The 17,102-nt window shown below is 42.6% G+C and overlaps 1 protein-coding gene and 1 non-coding gene across 2 annotated transcripts in view; both read left to right on the forward strand.

Moving 5' to 3' along the window:
* Nucleotides 1-9,764, forward strand: part of VAC14 (VAC14 component of PIKFYVE complex) — a 28,307-nt gene extending 18,543 nt beyond the window's left edge. Inside the window, exons 10-19 of the mRNA XM_072116979.1 lie at nucleotides 2,125-2,185; nucleotides 4,249-4,393; nucleotides 4,659-4,724; nucleotides 6,070-6,220; nucleotides 7,243-7,375; nucleotides 7,740-7,914; nucleotides 8,206-8,324; nucleotides 8,419-8,498; nucleotides 8,998-9,148; nucleotides 9,250-9,764. Of these exons, the coding sequence (XP_071973080.1) occupies nucleotides 2,125-2,185; nucleotides 4,249-4,393; nucleotides 4,659-4,724; nucleotides 6,070-6,220; nucleotides 7,243-7,375; nucleotides 7,740-7,914; nucleotides 8,206-8,324; nucleotides 8,419-8,498; nucleotides 8,998-9,148; nucleotides 9,250-9,382 (1,214 nt within the window). The 3' untranslated portion in view covers nucleotides 9,383-9,764. The remainder of the gene's footprint in view (nucleotides 1-2,124; nucleotides 2,186-4,248; nucleotides 4,394-4,658; nucleotides 4,725-6,069; nucleotides 6,221-7,242; nucleotides 7,376-7,739; nucleotides 7,915-8,205; nucleotides 8,325-8,418; nucleotides 8,499-8,997; nucleotides 9,149-9,249) is intronic.
* On the forward strand, nucleotides 499-569 carry TRNAG-GCC (transfer RNA glycine (anticodon GCC)). Its single transcript has one exon. It is a non-coding gene; the product is annotated as a tRNA-Gly (tRNA).
* Nucleotides 9,765-17,102: the final 7,338 nt, after the last annotated feature.

Consider the following 17,102-nt stretch of genomic DNA (forward strand, 5'->3'; position numbering starts at 1 on the left):
TGAAGAATAAAAAAAACACTTACTAAGGCTCCCGATTTCTGTTTCGACCAGGTACTTCCAGTTTTGGGCCCTGACCCAGACTGGAAGCTCAACCACAATTACTGGCTCTTTTGAATATGGAACATCATTTCCATTTTCCAGGGAACTTCACTTCTTGTTCAGGGAGGTAAGTAATTGGATGAAGTGGGTTGGAACTTCCAGTCGGGCAGATGGCCCAAACCGGAATTACCAAATCAATCTGAGAGCCAAAGCCGGGTGAGTGTGTGTGTTTGTTCTGTTTTCTTTCTTTTTTTTTTCTTAATTCTAGCCCCATAGGGCTTTTCCTCTAGACGTTTAGAGGATTTCAGCACATGAAGACTTATATGATTCGCTGTGCTCCTCCAGGACCTCAGCTGTGTGTATCTGGAAATCTCACAAAGTAGCAGCAGAATGTCTGAAGGCATACACATGGATTCCAGATGTGTGTCTGTCAGCCCTATGCAGCCTAGAACAGCTGTAGCATTGGTGGTTCAGTGGTAGAATTCTCGCCTGCCACGCGGGAGGCCCGGGTTCGATTCCCGGCCAATGCAAGTTGATTTTTTTTTTGTTTTAGCCCTGTAATTTTTTATTTTGTTTTGCAATTTTTGACATCTGGGCTTATCACACAGTCCAAATGTTTTCTTATAATGTACTTTTTTCAAGAAAAAGATTGAGAGACAGAACCACCCTCCTTCACTCACTTCAGAAGTAGTGAACAGAGGGCATACATATGTATAGGGGGAGGGATCAGAAGTAATGCTGCTTAAAGGACACCTGTCATCAGGTCTGTGTCACTAGTCCTGTCACCACTACCTGTTGGAGCAGCTCACAAGGATCCATCCCAGCCTTTATCTAGTTATTTCATACATTATTCATTGTAAAATCATCTATTCTTTATCATGTAAATGAGGCAGGTCACATGGTCAGAGGCAGTGATGTCACCCCTGTTACCCCTCCCCTCTCCTCCTCCTGCTCATGTCTGTGTGTAATGTATAGTAAAGCATAGTTAGTGTGTGTGCTGTATCTGCTGACATGCTGCATCCTCCTAATATACAGGAGAGAGACACAGACATCAGCTACACATGAATCTGACATGTTCTGCTGTAACATGGCTGCCTGGAGCTGCTGTATCTCTCCTATATACACACACACACACACACACACACACACACACACACACACACACACACACACATGCACACACAGGCTGCAGGGGGCGTGGCCACCAGCACCAGGAAGCACATCATTATACAGGCTGTCAGTCATGCACTGGGGGTGTGGCTGTGCCTCCCACTCATGAATAGAGTGGACAGCTTGAATATGCTAATGCTTCATTGGACATTTCACAGGTCATTTGCATACAGCTTTAGGACCTCATTGCTTAGGTTTACAGGCATGTAGAATACAAATAAAGTCTGTATCGGCTCTACTCACTCCAATACCAAACCGAAGGACTGCGTCCACGGAAACGCCCCGGCAAGGGAGGAATCACTGAAGAAATGGAAGAATTCCAGCGCACGTCCCAAACGGTATAAAATATACTTGTTTATTGGTGCATCAGCAAATATGGATATATACAGTGAAGAAAAGGCGATCGACGCGTTTCGGCTTGTTAAGCCTTAGTCATGATCTAAAAACTACTAAAATCTCACATCTTAAATACAAAATGCAATCAAGGTCACATGACCCTAGTAGTGAGGTGGGGCGTACTATAATTAACCCTTGATGGCAAAAAGCCTTATGTTGCATATAACGGTCTAATAATTAACCAGGGAATGTGGACATCACCTCAGTACTAGAAGACAATAAAGTAGCAATTCTTTAGCCTGTAGAGTTTTACATTTTTTAGTTTTTCATTTTGCAAATAACGTAGTATTTCCTGAGTCTCTAGTTTGAAATATTTAATTGACTAGATAAGTAATTTCATTTCCAGAGATAAATAGGTATTTACTGTGATATATGCTGATTTGGGACTCTTGCATGTCTTTATATGTAGCAGCCCAAACAAATATATTGCTGTATTCATCTTCCATTGAAACTGCAGTGTATGTACGGCAGTAACTGGTACACTCCGAATTGTGACTGACCCCCCTGTTTCTTTTTTAGGCACTCCTGATACAGATAATGACTCCAGTCTGGACAACATTAGTGTATTTGCACCTAGAAGGTAAGCGGGATTCATATTACAAGCGTTCCAAGGGGAGGGGGCAGCTTTACTCTCCCCCAGCTGTACTGTCTGCTGACCACATGGTGGCAGTAAGAGCTTACAGTTCTCTGCCCGTCCACCAGCCCTTAAATAAGTTGCAGAAGAATCTTTCACCCTTCATTTTCATTGCACTTGTGTTTTAACAGTCGTTTCTCAAATAGTATTATTCAGGGGAATGGAAAGAAGGTGTTGCTGTCTACTCACATGCCTCTTACTGAGAGAATCTACCCTAGTGTGCATTCTGCTGTAGCTGCCTTATTGAGTTGGGAGTCTTGCATTTTTATTCTTAAGATTGCCCCCATTGAAGTCAATAGCACCCGATACAGCAAGCACTCAGTATTACCCCTCCTCCAGGTTTTTTTCTATGCCCGGGATACAACCCATGGACCACACGGCTGTCTGCATGTGGCCTTAAAGGTATTTAAATGACAGTGTCAGCTGATTGACCCAAATATGGCTGCTCCTTCCACAGCGTAGCTGACTCCCATGTTTTTGGCTCCATCCAAAGTGTTAACTGGTTAACTGATTGACAACAGTCCTGGGTGTCATACCCACACAAATTGCTTATTATTCCCTTAGCCTAGCTTTTTATAGACATTTTTGTGTGCTGTAGGTTAAAAATAAAAGCACAATGGCGTACAAAGCAGAATAAGAAGTGTCATTTTAAAAAGCTGCTTGCTGTTAGTGAAAAGAGAATGTTATAGAACTGAATGTTATGCACTACTCAAGGTTTGTTACAGTATAATGGTATAATATACTTCACCACTGTCAGAAGTTGTATGGAAGAGTCTGGCAAATCCTTTAACATAACCTGCCAGAAGACATTGACCTTTAAACCACTACCAGTTTGTTGTGAAGCAGATTAGCACCTGCCAGAACATTTTTCTTTCATTCCCCATTGTGGTGGCAACATACAGAAAATCAACTTTGAAGTGAGATGTAAATTGGTTGCATAAAGTCAGGAGGGCGGAGAGTTAAGCTTCACCCAGCTCAGAACACCCCCATCTGCTGTGATTGACGTAAATTTACAAGACTTCAGGAGAGCCGTTTAGTGATGACCTGGAGAAAGGAGCATCAATTACAATGAAGGGAGAATTCCAAAGCACGGAGAGCTTGACTTCAGCACCCAGCTGTTCACTTTATACAACGAATATACATCTTACTTTAAAGTTGATATTTTTGGATGTTGCCATCACACTGGGCCATGAAAGAAACATGAACTGGTGTTAATCTGCTGAATACCATATCAATAGTGGTTTATCAGGTCAATTTCTGCTGACAGATTCCCACTGGTGTAGTTGGACCTGGAGACAAGCTTCCGGCCCATGTACTGTGTATACCTCAGCCCAGCTGAGGACATACATTATGCTGTGGCTTAGGTGGAATTTATATTTTTAGACTGGACATATTACAGCAAAACCACAGCTGTGAGAGGAGGTACATCTGTACAGATTTTCTGCCTCTATGCAGAAATGTTATCAATGTCACATAGGAGGCAGAGATCTTAAAACAGTAAGAAATAGATCTTGTGTAGTGAAGTGATAAATGGTTTTTCACAGGAGGCTGCAGCGACCCTTTAAATGATATCTGCAGTAAGCGGATGTTCTGGAGGAGATGATTGTAGGATTCCTGCATTCATCACCCAGCATTACCATTACAATGGAGCTGTGAGCATGAGAAGCCATTGCCAGGTCGCCCCTCTTCCATCTAACAAGTGATTAATTAGGTGTGTTAACCCTCAAAGTACTGAAGTGGACATTTGTTATTGTGATTGAGATGATAGCCTCCTCACTGCCGCTCAAAGTTGCAATTGATATTATGGAATATTATTAACTGGCAGAGGTCGGATAAGCTCTGTGTCTCCTCAAGTGAGCATATCCATACTTGGTTAATCTGTAAAGCGCTATGGAATTTGATGGCGCCATATAAATAAAGATTACTATTATTATTGGGTCACACAGGGATGTAGAGCTGACGGTCCTCTGTACAGTTGACTTCACACTTTGTTATTTTGTGGCCCACAGTTCCCCTGCCACTGCAGTAACCCTCAATCTGGACGGGATTGTTCAGGTACTAGACCGCTACCTTCATGAGCCAAGCACAGGAATGATGACCCGAATCTGTGTGCTGAAGTGGCTGTATCATCTGTACATCAAGACACCCCGTAAGGTGCGTATCCCAGTTTTATTGCCTAGCAGAAAAAAATTCCCTTATACAACTATTCTGGGCAGTAATCACTACTAGGTGTGAACACTCACCTTATCACATGGCACCAGTAGAAAGATTGATTCTTTTGCTTAGGGCGCCAGTATGTAGACATTAAAGACATCTTCTCTCATAGAGTTGTATAATACTTTGCTGTAAATCTGGGATAGGGGTTGGGTACCGCTGTACAAACCCTATGGCGCTGATCTCTCTTACCCTCTTGCTGCAGATGTTTCGTCATACTGACCTTCTCTTCCCAATTTTGCTAAAGACCTTGTCTGATGAGTCTGATGAGGTGAGTATTATGTGCTGTACTATCAGGTATCTGTATAGAGTACTAGACAGGTGTGAGGCTCCATGGTGAAGTCATGAAACTGGCGTTACTGTATTGAGGGAGTGGAAGAACCGTATCCACCGTATAATAATACCTGGTGTGTCCTGAGGGGGGAGCCTGATCTCTGATTCTATGAAATCCATGTGTCACGCACCCCCCCTCAGGCCTGTGTCTGATGTGATACACTCTACATGGCCCTCCTAGAGAATTTCATTCATTGATTCATTCATTTTTTTTTTTTTTTTTGCTCTGGGTCTCTGTCGATAATGCCAATTAAATAGGATTTTTGTAAATAGAGGTTTGGCTTTGTATTTCATTCCCTTGGCAATTTTAAGGATCTCTGCCCAGGACCTCTGTCAGTGACTGGAAAAAGTAAATATATACATAAAGGTGAGATTTATCAGAAGTGTCTGAGAGCAGAACTGCTATAGGTGCTCACCAAGCAGAGCTCAGTTTTCATTTTATAAACTTATGTGTGATAATGAAAGCTGCGCTCCGTTTGGTTGCCATAAACTCATTACTAATAGACTCGGCTGATAATTTTGTTGGGTGTGTAAGGAGCCTACAGTGCAGAACCAATAAGCCATCTCCATGTGGCTGTGCTTGTCATGCCATCCTGCAGCGCAGTAGGAAGGGCTCAGTAACTGGGGTGTTTATCATAATCCCTGTGTCTGGAGATGAATGCTGTGTGGGGTCTGGTTTGGAAGGGGTTACTGGCGCTGGAGCCCACTCTCCCCCTCCTCTGGCAGAGCTGCGGGGCGGTCGTGCTTGTTTCCATGGTGACAGGAGGCTGGATTGTTCTGCAGAGCATTACACCAAGCAGGGTGCTGTGTCCTGAATGTTAATGGAAGCGTCCATCCAACCACTGCTCTTGTACCCCTTGTAAACCATCCATAATTTGCTCTGATTAACCCTTTGTGTAGAGGGGGTTAGAGATACAGTCTGAGTACGGGGTCACTTGCTACATGCGTACTGTAATGAGGGTGCTTGCAGGAATTCCTGGTGGTTTTGACACAGATTATGATTGATAAAATTCTGCAGAGTGCTCAGTACCAGCCTGGTCTTTGCATTTCCTGACAGCTCAGGCTGATAGGACTGTATTATAGGGACACAATGCAGCAGAATGGCTGTGACATGGGACTGATGATATTATCGGTGCAGAATGTGATCATCTGGACGCCAATGCTCGGGCTCCTATTATCATGTGTCCATTCAATGAATAGTAGGGGCCCCATGTTTTCTGAGAACAGGCATCTCAGCATGTTCTTCTTTCTAACATGATAAAGAAAATGATTCCTGTCTATAGGTCATTTTAAAGGATTTGGAGGTTCTTGCAGAAATTGCCTCCTCTCCAGCCGGACAGAGCAATTCAGCCAATGAGGAGCCTGTGGGAGGCCAGACCAAGCTGCAGGTGCCATCTCCAGCTCGAGGAGTGCTGCCAGGCAGCTGTGGCGAGGGTGAGTGACTGCACGGGGGTCTCTGTAATACTCAGTGGAGATCTGCGTCAGGGACATCAGAAAATACAGCAGTTATCATCACTGTCCTCTCCTGACCCTACTTTGGATTATGTTGACAAATGCCCACTACAGGTCCTATCCTGAATTGGTGACTTCTGTTCACAGGCTAAACCTGAGAGTCTTAATACAATGAGCTAACAGTGTTGAGTCCAGGCCAGAAGAGAGATCTGTGTAGCTGTACAGCGATACAATTTAGCTGTGTGATCATAACATGTATTTAGACTCTCACTCTAAAACAAAATTATCATTTACTGGCAGCAAGGGAAGATCTTCAACTGGAACAGCCTGCCAAATATATGTGTGTGTACATATGATGAGTTGCTGGGCAGGCAAATGTCAAGTATCCTTCTGTGAGAAGCACCACTATTAGTCCTGGTGGCCATGTGATTAATCATGTGGTCTGTGATGGAGCTGGTGCTAGGGGGGCTGCTGCTGGGAATGTTCAATTGCACCAAGACCATCTTTTAACATTATATTCTTGCCCTAAAATTTATAGTTTTTTTAAAGTATTTTTTTTATAATTCTAAACCTTAAAATTCTAAAAAAAGAAAAGATGCAAAATTCACATTGCTAGGCCTACACACAACAAATTCATAGTAAAGTAATCACATGAAAACACTGTTTGGGCCTGAAGAAGTTAAAGCAGTGAAGTAGCTCCAACTTTTATTCTTCAGGTAAAATCTCACAAACTACTGTTCTTACTGTTTAGTGAAGGGGCAGATTTTCAGTGAGGGAGTCCACCCCAAGTGTAACCAACTTTGTATGCAACAGAGTAAAAAGTTGGTGTTTTTAAGTTTTAGAAAATTGGCCTCAAGTCCTATCTGGGAGTGTCTGCTCCACGTTCGCTTGCATGTAGCCCAGGGAGGCTGGCATCTGTGATATTGGTGAGCGGCGCCATCCTTGTGTTGGGGTTGGCATAACATTTGACTTCATTATTTCATGCCTGTTAATTATCCCTTCAGGGGCTCGTGGCCTGGAGAGCTCGCCCTCAACACCTACCATGAATTCCTATTTCCACCGCTTTATGGTAAATCTGCTTAAGAGGTTCAGCAGTGAGAGAAAACTCCTGGAGATAAGGGGAGCATTTATCATCAGGTAACAATGCAGGGGAAGGGACAATTTCCAAGAAAAGATGGAGGTGGATCTTCTTTTGATGTTTCCATTTGATAGAGTATTTGTATCCAAAAGTGTAGATTTCGCTTTGCTCTCCAATTGACATCTATAGTAGTATGAAAATAGAATTATTCCAGAATTAAGAAGCAGGCATGTGCGTCCATAAGGAGAAAGCTGTGGCGCTAGAGGCTGATAACCTGTAGGCCCAAGATCTGGGTTTTTTTCATGCACCATATTAAATGGTCCTGAAAGCGCTGGTAGTTAGGTCTGTGATGCTGGTTCAGTGATGTTCATGATCTCCCTGTCTTTCCTGCTGCGTCCTATAACAGCTGGTTCTTACATTTAGGCAGCTATGTCTTCTCTTAAACGCTGAAAACATCTTCCACTCCATGGCAGACATCTTGCTGCGGGAAGAGGATCTAAAATTTGCATCTACAATGGTCCAGAACCTAAACAGCATATTACTTACTTCATCTGAACTATTCCAATTGCGAAGTCAGCTCAAAGATCTGCAAACTCCAGTATGTATTTCCTCTGTCACTGTGAAAGACTTGCACTGTTCTATAAAAAGCATTATAGGGGCCAAAAAATGTAATGCACAGCTCCACGTATGCTGAGGAACATGTTGGGTGGATCTTGTTCCAGAGATTTTAGTAGGTGGTCTCGACCCATAGTATGGGGGATGACATCTTGTCCCATGGTGTAGGGGAAGGAATCATTTTGTGTATAGGAGAGCATGAGAATCCCATCCCTTAGTGCAGAGGAGGGCGTGAAGGGTCTTTTTCCAAAATATTGAGGCTTGTTTCTTCCAGGAAAGCTGTAACCTGTTTTGCTGCCTGTACCGTTCCTGGTGTCACAGTCCTGTGGCTACTGTGTCTCTGTGCTTCCTTACTCAAAACTACCGGCATGCTTATCACCTCATCCAGAAGTTGTATCCTTTGTTATTCTGCTCAGTAATATTTTGTACTCAGAGGGTGGCCACTGCTTTCAGATTCTGTTCTTGTTCCTTGATGTCCAGCCTGCAGTGGGGACCTGGAGGTCACTGTGGATTTCCTGACTGAAGTGGACAAGTTAGTGCAGCTGATAGAATGTCCGATCTTCACATGTGAGTGCACCCAGCGGCCGCTGCATATACAGCACCCCCAGCACTTGGTGGTAAATAGAGCAGAAGTGATGAAATGCTGCACAGGAGGATACTAAGCAGAACAAGTCAGGTCAGGACAGAGCAACTCAAAGGGAAAAAAAGGAAACCGCACTATAGTAGTTGAGATGGTTTACCTAGAATTTATATAGCAAATGGTATAAACATTGTATCGGCTATAACTATATCGGTTTGGATATATATGGTGTTTGTGGCTTATAGAAAACTTTTCTAGAGACTTGTTTAGGAGCACAATTACATGGATAGCAAAAATGGATCAGGATAGAGCAACATAATAGTGGATGAGACATGTAGAGTTTTAAGGGAATTAGCAAGTAGAGGTGCCTTTGTAGGTTGGGGGGAGCGTTTTTCACTGGGAAGTTCCCCTCTCTCGGGCTGGGTTGTAATCGGCAATGCAGCTGCATTTTATGATGTTGACCTCTGACCTATCCATTTCCTGCAGACCTGCGGCTGCAGCTCCTGGATGTGGAGAATCACCCATATCTAATCAGAGCGCTGTATGGCCTCCTTATGCTGTTGCCCCAAAGCAGTGCCTTCCAGCTGTTGTCCCACCGACTGCAGTGCGTCCCCAACCCTCAACTAATGAGATCTGGGTAAGTGCTGTAGAAAGGACTGTTACAAGCTTTGCACATTTGTGAGCAGTACAATGATGAAGCAGTGTGTATACACAAGACTCACCAACTTTTCTCTCCAGGCATGATGAGCCCCCACCCCCAAGTTCCCCAAAATCAGAATCTGAGATAATAGACTATGAAGAACTGCTGCAGCACTTTGAAAAGGTTCAGAACAAGCACCTTGAAGTAAGACACCAACGGGCGGGGACATAATGGATCAATGCCTGGGGCAGTGACTCCCTTCCATAGTGTGATGATGTCTACTTCATGCCTTTGGGTATATGTGGGTCATACCTGCTCTCTCTTGGGCTGATCTTCAGACACTTGCAGCCACAAGTGACCTGGGACAGCTGTGACCTTAGCTGTGCACAGGGACTGCACAAGACCAGTATTCATATGGCTGTCCTTATACATATAGGACAGCACACAACACTGGTCCTCCACCGTAATACACTGGATTTGTAGATCATCAGGTGACGGCACCAATGAAAATCTGAAGCAAGGACTGAACAATGATGTCTTCTGTGTGATTGGCGTCTTCTGGTCACTCATCTTCTTTCTGTTTTCTATGATCTCATTAAATTGTGAGACATTTCTTATGTTTGTCTTTATTTCTACAAATCTACAACTCAAGTAGCAGGGCACTCGCTGTGGGGGGCACCATAACGACAGGCCACTAGTTACACGACAAGATAAGCAGCACCAGGTGAAGGAGACAACTCACAAGTCTAGGGATTTCTTCTAGTAACAGCGCTTACAAATTAACATTAGAACCTAAATTTGCTTATTCCATCATCTGATAATCCAACACAGTACTGTAATCTATGACTATAAAAAGATTTTTTGGTCTAATTTTGGAGTGTGCACCTTCCTCCATCCACTGGACCGCAATATCAAGTGATCTAGTTAGACTATGTAGTAAGACCGGTAAATATCCCTGACTTAAAACACAGTGTTCTTTCTGGGGTTCATTTTTGCAGTTTTAGGCGGCCTGTTAGCAGGGATGGCCTGGGAGGATAGTGGGGTCAGGCAGGGGGAGGGCGAAGTTAGTTCCCACGGCTCTAAAACTGTTCTCACGGCTTGGGCTTTGTGCTGGGACACGGTCATTGTGCGCCTGTATTTATGTAACCGCACAGCTGCTTTTAACCCCTTGCTTGCCACTGCACTGCTTATCTCAAGCTAATTAACCTGTATCTGCTAGAGATGATGCAAAAGAGTAATTTTGGGAAGTCCACTGAGCAGCACAACTTATCTCCTGTCTACTCTGCACTGTACAAGGGGAAGATAGATGAGGGTGCTCATCCGCTCTCTGCATTTGCTGCTTGTTAAATGGAGTATACTATTGAAATATTGTCGTTCACCTTTATAAATAAACAAATTAGACCCCATCTACCTAAAAGGACCATGGAAGCTCCATATCTGTGTTGTCCCCTCACATCAGCAGGCACAAAGAAATTGTCCATTCCCAGGACGCAAGTTTACTTGCACTTTTTCTATACAAATGTCACTCTTTGGAACTCATTACCCACACCTATAGGAGAGATATCCTCCCTGACAAGACTCAAAACACATCACTTCAGTCTGGCAATCGGGGGTAAATGAAAACCTTTGTTATACACTCACCGGCCACTTTATTAGGTACACCTGTCCAACTGCTTGGAGGCAATCACATGGAGGCAACTCAGTGCATTTAGGCATGTAGACATCGTCAAGACAATCTCCTGCAGTTCAAACCGAGCATCAGTATGGGGAAGAAAGGTGATTTGAGTGCCTTTGAGCGTGGCATGGTTGTTGGTGCCAGAAGAGCTGGTCTGAGTATTTCAGAAACTGCTGATCTACTGGGATTTTCACACACAACCATCTCTAGGGTTTACAGAGAATGGTCCGAAAAAGAAAAAACATCCAGTGAGCGGCAGTTCTGTGGGCGGAAATGCCTTGTTGATGCCAGAGGTCAGAGGAGAATGGGCAGACTGGATCGAGCTGATAGAAAGGCAACAGTGACTCAAATCGCCTCCCGTTACAACCAAGGTAGGCAGAAGAGCATCTCTGAACGCACAGTACGTCGAACTTTGAGGCAGATTGGGTACAGCAGCAGAAGACCACACCGGGTGCCACTCCTTTCAGCTAAGAACAGGAAACTGAGGCTACAATTTGCACAAGCTCATCGAAATTGGACAGTAGAAGGTTGGAAAAACGTTGTCTGGTCTGATGAGTCTCGATTTCTGCTGTGACATTCGGATGGTAGGGTCAGAATTTGGCGTCAACAACATGAAAGCATGGATCCATCCTGCCTTGTATCAACGGTTCAGGCTGGTGGTGTCATGGTGTGGGGAATATTTTCTTGGCACTCTTTGGGCCCCTTGGTACCAATTGAGCATCGTTGCAACGCCACAGCCTACCTGAGTATTTTGCTGACCATGTCCATCCCTTTATGACCACAATGTACCCAACATCTGATGGCTACTTTCAGCAGGATAATGCGCCATGTCATAAAGCTGGAATCATCTCAGACTGGTTTCTTGAACATGACAATGAGTTCACTGTACTCAAATGGCCTCCACAGTCACCAGATCTCAATCCAATAGAGCATCTTTGGGATGTGGTGGAACGGGTGATTCGCATCATGGATGTGCAGCCGACAAATCTGCGGCAACTGTGTGATGCCATCATGTCAATATGGACCAAAATCTCTGAGGAATGCTTCCAGCACCTTGTTGAATCTATGCCACGAAGAATTGAGGCAGTTCTGAAGGCAAAAGGGGGTCCAACCCGTTACTAGCATGGTGTACCTAATAAAGTGGCCGGTGAGTGTATATAGAAAATACTGTTTCCCATGGAGCCCTATTAACTATGTGACCCCCTTCTCAGAGGTGGCATATCCCATGTACTCCTCCCCATGTATCATGCCTATTTTCAGCATTCAACATCATGTGAGTTCGTTAAGTTTGCTATATCTACCCCATGTATGTATCACATGAAATCAAAGCATGCCTCAATGGAATATGGGGAGTAGTAGAAGTCCTTGGTCACATGGCCAACGATGTAACATGGCTCTCTCTCAATGTTCCACACAGCAGCATGTTCTAGCAGTCAGACCTGTCAATCGGGGAAAAAAGAAGCAGGGCAGTGCAAGTAAAATTGACAATGCATGACTCACTTAGTAGGATGGACTCACATCAGGTGAGTTGCATATAAATTTACAAAATTATTTTATAACATTGCAGCCATGGAAATGAACCATTTAGGGATACAGCCAATGCTTTTTAATCATAGTTTTTAATTAAGTATTTATTTGGGGTGGATTAATTTAAATGGCAGATTCTCTTTAACAGCTGAGGTTATCTTTCTACAAAGTGAAATCCAATCTGGAGAAGATTTCCAAGCTGCAAACATCATTGTAGAAACTGGTCCATCCTGAAATCTGATACTAGTATCGTACCTATTGTAAAGGAATAGAAGTGAGGGATATGGGACTCCCCTTAATGTGACAATAATGTATTATGGATGAGAATGAGGGGATCTCACAAGCACTATATGAATAGGCGGTCTCTTACAATATCTGGGAACATTATCCTTTACTGGATTTGTCAGTGTGATTACTAACAATATATAGGGTGCTATATCTCTTTGTATGTGCTACCATGAACACTGTACACTTGCTTTACATTTGGTAAATTACCATACCATGAGTACATAGACTGACATCTACCTGATGACATAGGACAATCATTGGAAGACATGGAAGTCCGTGGAACTGAGATTTTTCTCTGCCTCTAAGCCCTCCCCCTGCATTCCAGGACGGAGCTCACACACCGATACACGGACACGGGGGCACATTTACTAGGGGCTATGCGCCAGTTTTCTGTTGGACTTTGAACGTTCTTTCTAGTGTAAACTCCTTGCACAGGTATTTAAGAAGTGTCTGCACCGCAAATGTGTCGCACGTGACCGTTTTGTGGCGCAGCTGCACTAGGCACCATGCAACACAAATTAGGGGGCGTTCTGGTGCTCAGTTGGACTGTGTGCCAGATTTAACATGCAAAGTCTGTTGCACTCCCTATGTTAAAGGTGCACCACAAAAAAGTTGGTGAACGCTGTCGAGCCAGTACAGGGCAGCGCCAGATTCATGATTACTGGCACACCCAGCATTATACACAGTTTCCTACATTCTTAGTAAATATGCTCCACTGAGTTCCTGTCGGCAGCATGAGGAATGTAAAAGTACAGACAGATAAGTTTAGATCTAGTGTGTTGTGGAATAGCAGAGATGTAAGAGAGCTAACTGTGTTATTGTGTGCAATAGGCATCTATTGGACCTCATCTCATCATCTTTGATCTGTCTTATATCTCTTTCTATGTGTCAGTGTGTTAGTACAATGTTCAGGAGCTAAATGAAAGTGTAAATAAACCTGTACCCTGATAATCTACATCAGTTTGAGACAATGTACACCACATTTTCACCCCACAGAACTAGATGGATAATAATCTGACTGTTAAGAGAGTCCCCGCCCACACCCTGGGATTTTTCACTGACCATCACTGAGTGATAGGAGCTAAAACAGGATTAAAAATGATCTTTATTGTGTGAACATCACTAGGGGATTGAAATTTGAAAATTTTCTTTCATGGGAAAACCCCTTTAAGGCTTGTCTTTACCCCATTCACCAAACATCAGTGACAGTCATAATGTACATATATAGCATTACTTAACTTGTAGATCGTGAGTTACATCTTGCATTGAACTCCTGAGCTGCAGTCACTATTCTGCTGATTTCATCTCCCTGTACATACGTTACTTAGCCAGTACTGATCCTGAATCACATACTGTATTGAACTCAAGACCAACACTCACTATTCTGCTGGTGGTGTTACTGTGTAGATCACAATACATAACTTGTAGTGTCCACAAATAAACTACAATAATCATAACAACATTATATATATAATTCCATCACACTAATGTTGCATAAAGACTAAAATATATTTTACAAGAAATAAATACAAATAGACACTAAAGATGAACTAAACCCTAACCCCCCAGAAATGGTTCTAACATCCAAATTCTGCGTTAGCAGTGCAGACCACTTTCCCCTACAAACCTAACTCCTATACCACAAAAACACACAACATAAAAACAAGCAAATCAAAACTGGATTAATCAAATAAATGTAAACATAAAAAAACACAAAGCACATGGCATATAGAAAAGCACCATGTCAACACAACATATATAAATTTTAAACCGTTTCCATATCCTATTTCTTAACATATATGTACGTTAACAATAATAAAGTATCCATGATGGCATTTCATTATCAATGTCTACCTCTATAAACCAAAAGAGAATATTCCCTTAAAGGGATAGGTAAAAAGAAAAAGAAGAGAAAAAAAGGTAAAAAGAAAATAGAGGGAAAAAGCATTATTTATTATTATAAATATAGCCCTCCAGAATTCCTGAACCAGTGCACATCCCCACCAAGAGAGTAGAAAATGTCCCACTAAACCGCAACCCTTCCAACACTGATTGCTTTCCTTACCACCGTCGTTGAATTTATTTACCAATTCTGGACAGTAATGCCATCTATACTGAATTTTCTTTTCTAGTTCTAAATAAATTATACAGATGGAGTATCCTACAATTGATTTTCAAGACCCTTCCCATTCTCTTAAACTAAAATTACTACCCAGATCCCTTTCCCATTTTACTGGGACAGGTTCAACACCTGTGAGATCTACATTTCTATGTAGGTCAAAGAAGAGAGACCCTCCTGGTGCCTAACATCCAGATAACGCACTCGCCAGGTCACTGTGAATGCTCCTACCAACCTCATCTACTGGTAAGAATCGGCTATGTTGATGCCAAGCACCATGCACTCCATTTGTGGTACCTGACTTCTAAGCAGAATTAATATGCAGAGGTTCTCGCTGTCCCACTCTGCAATGAGAGACTGAGCAACCTAATAAATCACTACCAGAATGTTTCCAAGCAGCTGAACACCTTCCAGATCATGTTTATTTGATGTTTCTTTCATGACCATTAAATCTACTTTGAAGTGAGATGTAAATTGGTTGCATAAAGTAAAACTCTCTCTTCCTCAGAAAGCCCCTTCATTGTAATTGATGGTCCTACATCCAGAGACATCACTAACCAGATCTCCTGAGGTCCTATGCACAATGTCAATCACAGAGGAGGAGGTATTCAGAGCTCCCCATCTTGACTTCAGTGTTAAACTCTCCGCCTCCTTGACTTTATACAACCAGTATACATCTCACTTCAAAGTTTATTTTCTGGATGATGTTACCACACTGGTCCATGAAAGAAACAAAAACCAGAAGGTGTTACACTGCCTGATAATATACTAGTAGTGGCTTATTAGATTAATTGCTGATGACAGGTTCCCTTTAAGAGTTATACTTATTATTCTGCTGGTGAATTTACTGTGCTAACCTTACAAAAGTTATCAATTTATCTTGAGTTACTGTATGCATTGCACAAAACGTCTCCCACCACACTTATCTTAAAGGAATGTAATCTACCATCAAAATCAAGCATGATAAGCCAGGGACACTTACTCATAGATTCAGGTACTGTGACTGTGGTAATGTTCTAAATTTGTTATCCATGGCCTCCTTTATTCTCAAATCCAATTTCTAAATTATGCTAATGAGCCCTAAAGGTTCTGGGGGGCATTACCAGAGCCCCTCCATGCTGGAGTTTCACAGGCTGTTACTCTCTCAGCACTTGCTGAGAGATTAAGGGGGAGTTTGAGACAATGTAACAGCCTGTAAAGAAACAGCATGAACGGTCATGGAGGTCGTGGATAAGTGCCAGTGTCTGGATCAAAGATTAAGTGTGCTTGGTTTACATTCTTACAACCTGGTGGTAGATGTCCTTTAAAAGAGTTTGCCCAAGAAAGAAATTTCTCAAATGACATAGAGAAAGAGAGATGGAACAGATCAGATATGATGAGATCCATGATATTACACACAATGACGCTGTCAACACTGCTACATCTCTGCTCTATCACTCTATCAGATCTGATGTGCCTTCCTCCCCCTTCCCTGGGATAAAGAACTTATCTGCCTGTAGCTTGTAGCTTTCCTCAGGATGTGATGTGTCAGTGTGTATCTATGTGTGCTCCTTCTGGAATTCAAAGGTGGGGGTCGCAGAGAGCAGAGAAGAGCTCAGCTCCACAGCGTTAAGACCCTAAACTCAGAAGATACAGGGTCTGAAACCAGGGACAACTGAAATTGTGTACACCAGGTCTGATAGAGACAGGTTGGAATGATATTTGTGAAATGCTGCATTTTTGTTAATAACATTGAATTAGAGAATGTGTTATTTTGTTATCCTGAGTATATTTAAGAAATTGTTTTCATGAAAATATCCCTTTAAGTTGACCTATACTATAAAATGTATCTTTTGTCTTTTGAGCAGAACAACACACCTGTTTAGGGTATGGAGCTTAGCCCTTTTAACCTGACAGGCCTGCACAGAGTAGGAGCTAGTAGTATATACTGTATATACCTCAGACTGTATCCCCTAGGACACCCGCTGTCCACCCTGCCTAATCTTTATAGGTATGTGATGAGGCCAGCAGAAGAGAAGGCGCAGCTCATGAGTGTAGCACATACAGTAACAGCTGTTCTCATAGAAAATAGAAGGATATTATATTGGTGGTGGTGACAGATCTCCTTGAAATCTCTGTTGACAATCTTCTCATTGTAAATTTTATGTATTCTGTTACGTTCCGTTTTGCCAGATATCCTTTAATCATGAATGGATCCATGCCAAACTGACCATAATTGATGACATAAAATTTACATTGATGTCAATGGAATTTTTAATTGATACGTTAAACCCTATTCTTTACTTTTTTTTAATATATATAAGGAACAGAGGTGTGAACTTAGCCTTATGTAGGTAAGTGTT

The sequence above is a fragment of the Engystomops pustulosus genome, chromosome 7 (assembly GCF_040894005.1).
Source record: "Engystomops pustulosus chromosome 7, aEngPut4.maternal, whole genome shotgun sequence".
In the NCBI taxonomy this organism is placed as follows: Eukaryota; Metazoa; Chordata; class Amphibia; order Anura; family Leptodactylidae; genus Engystomops; species Engystomops pustulosus.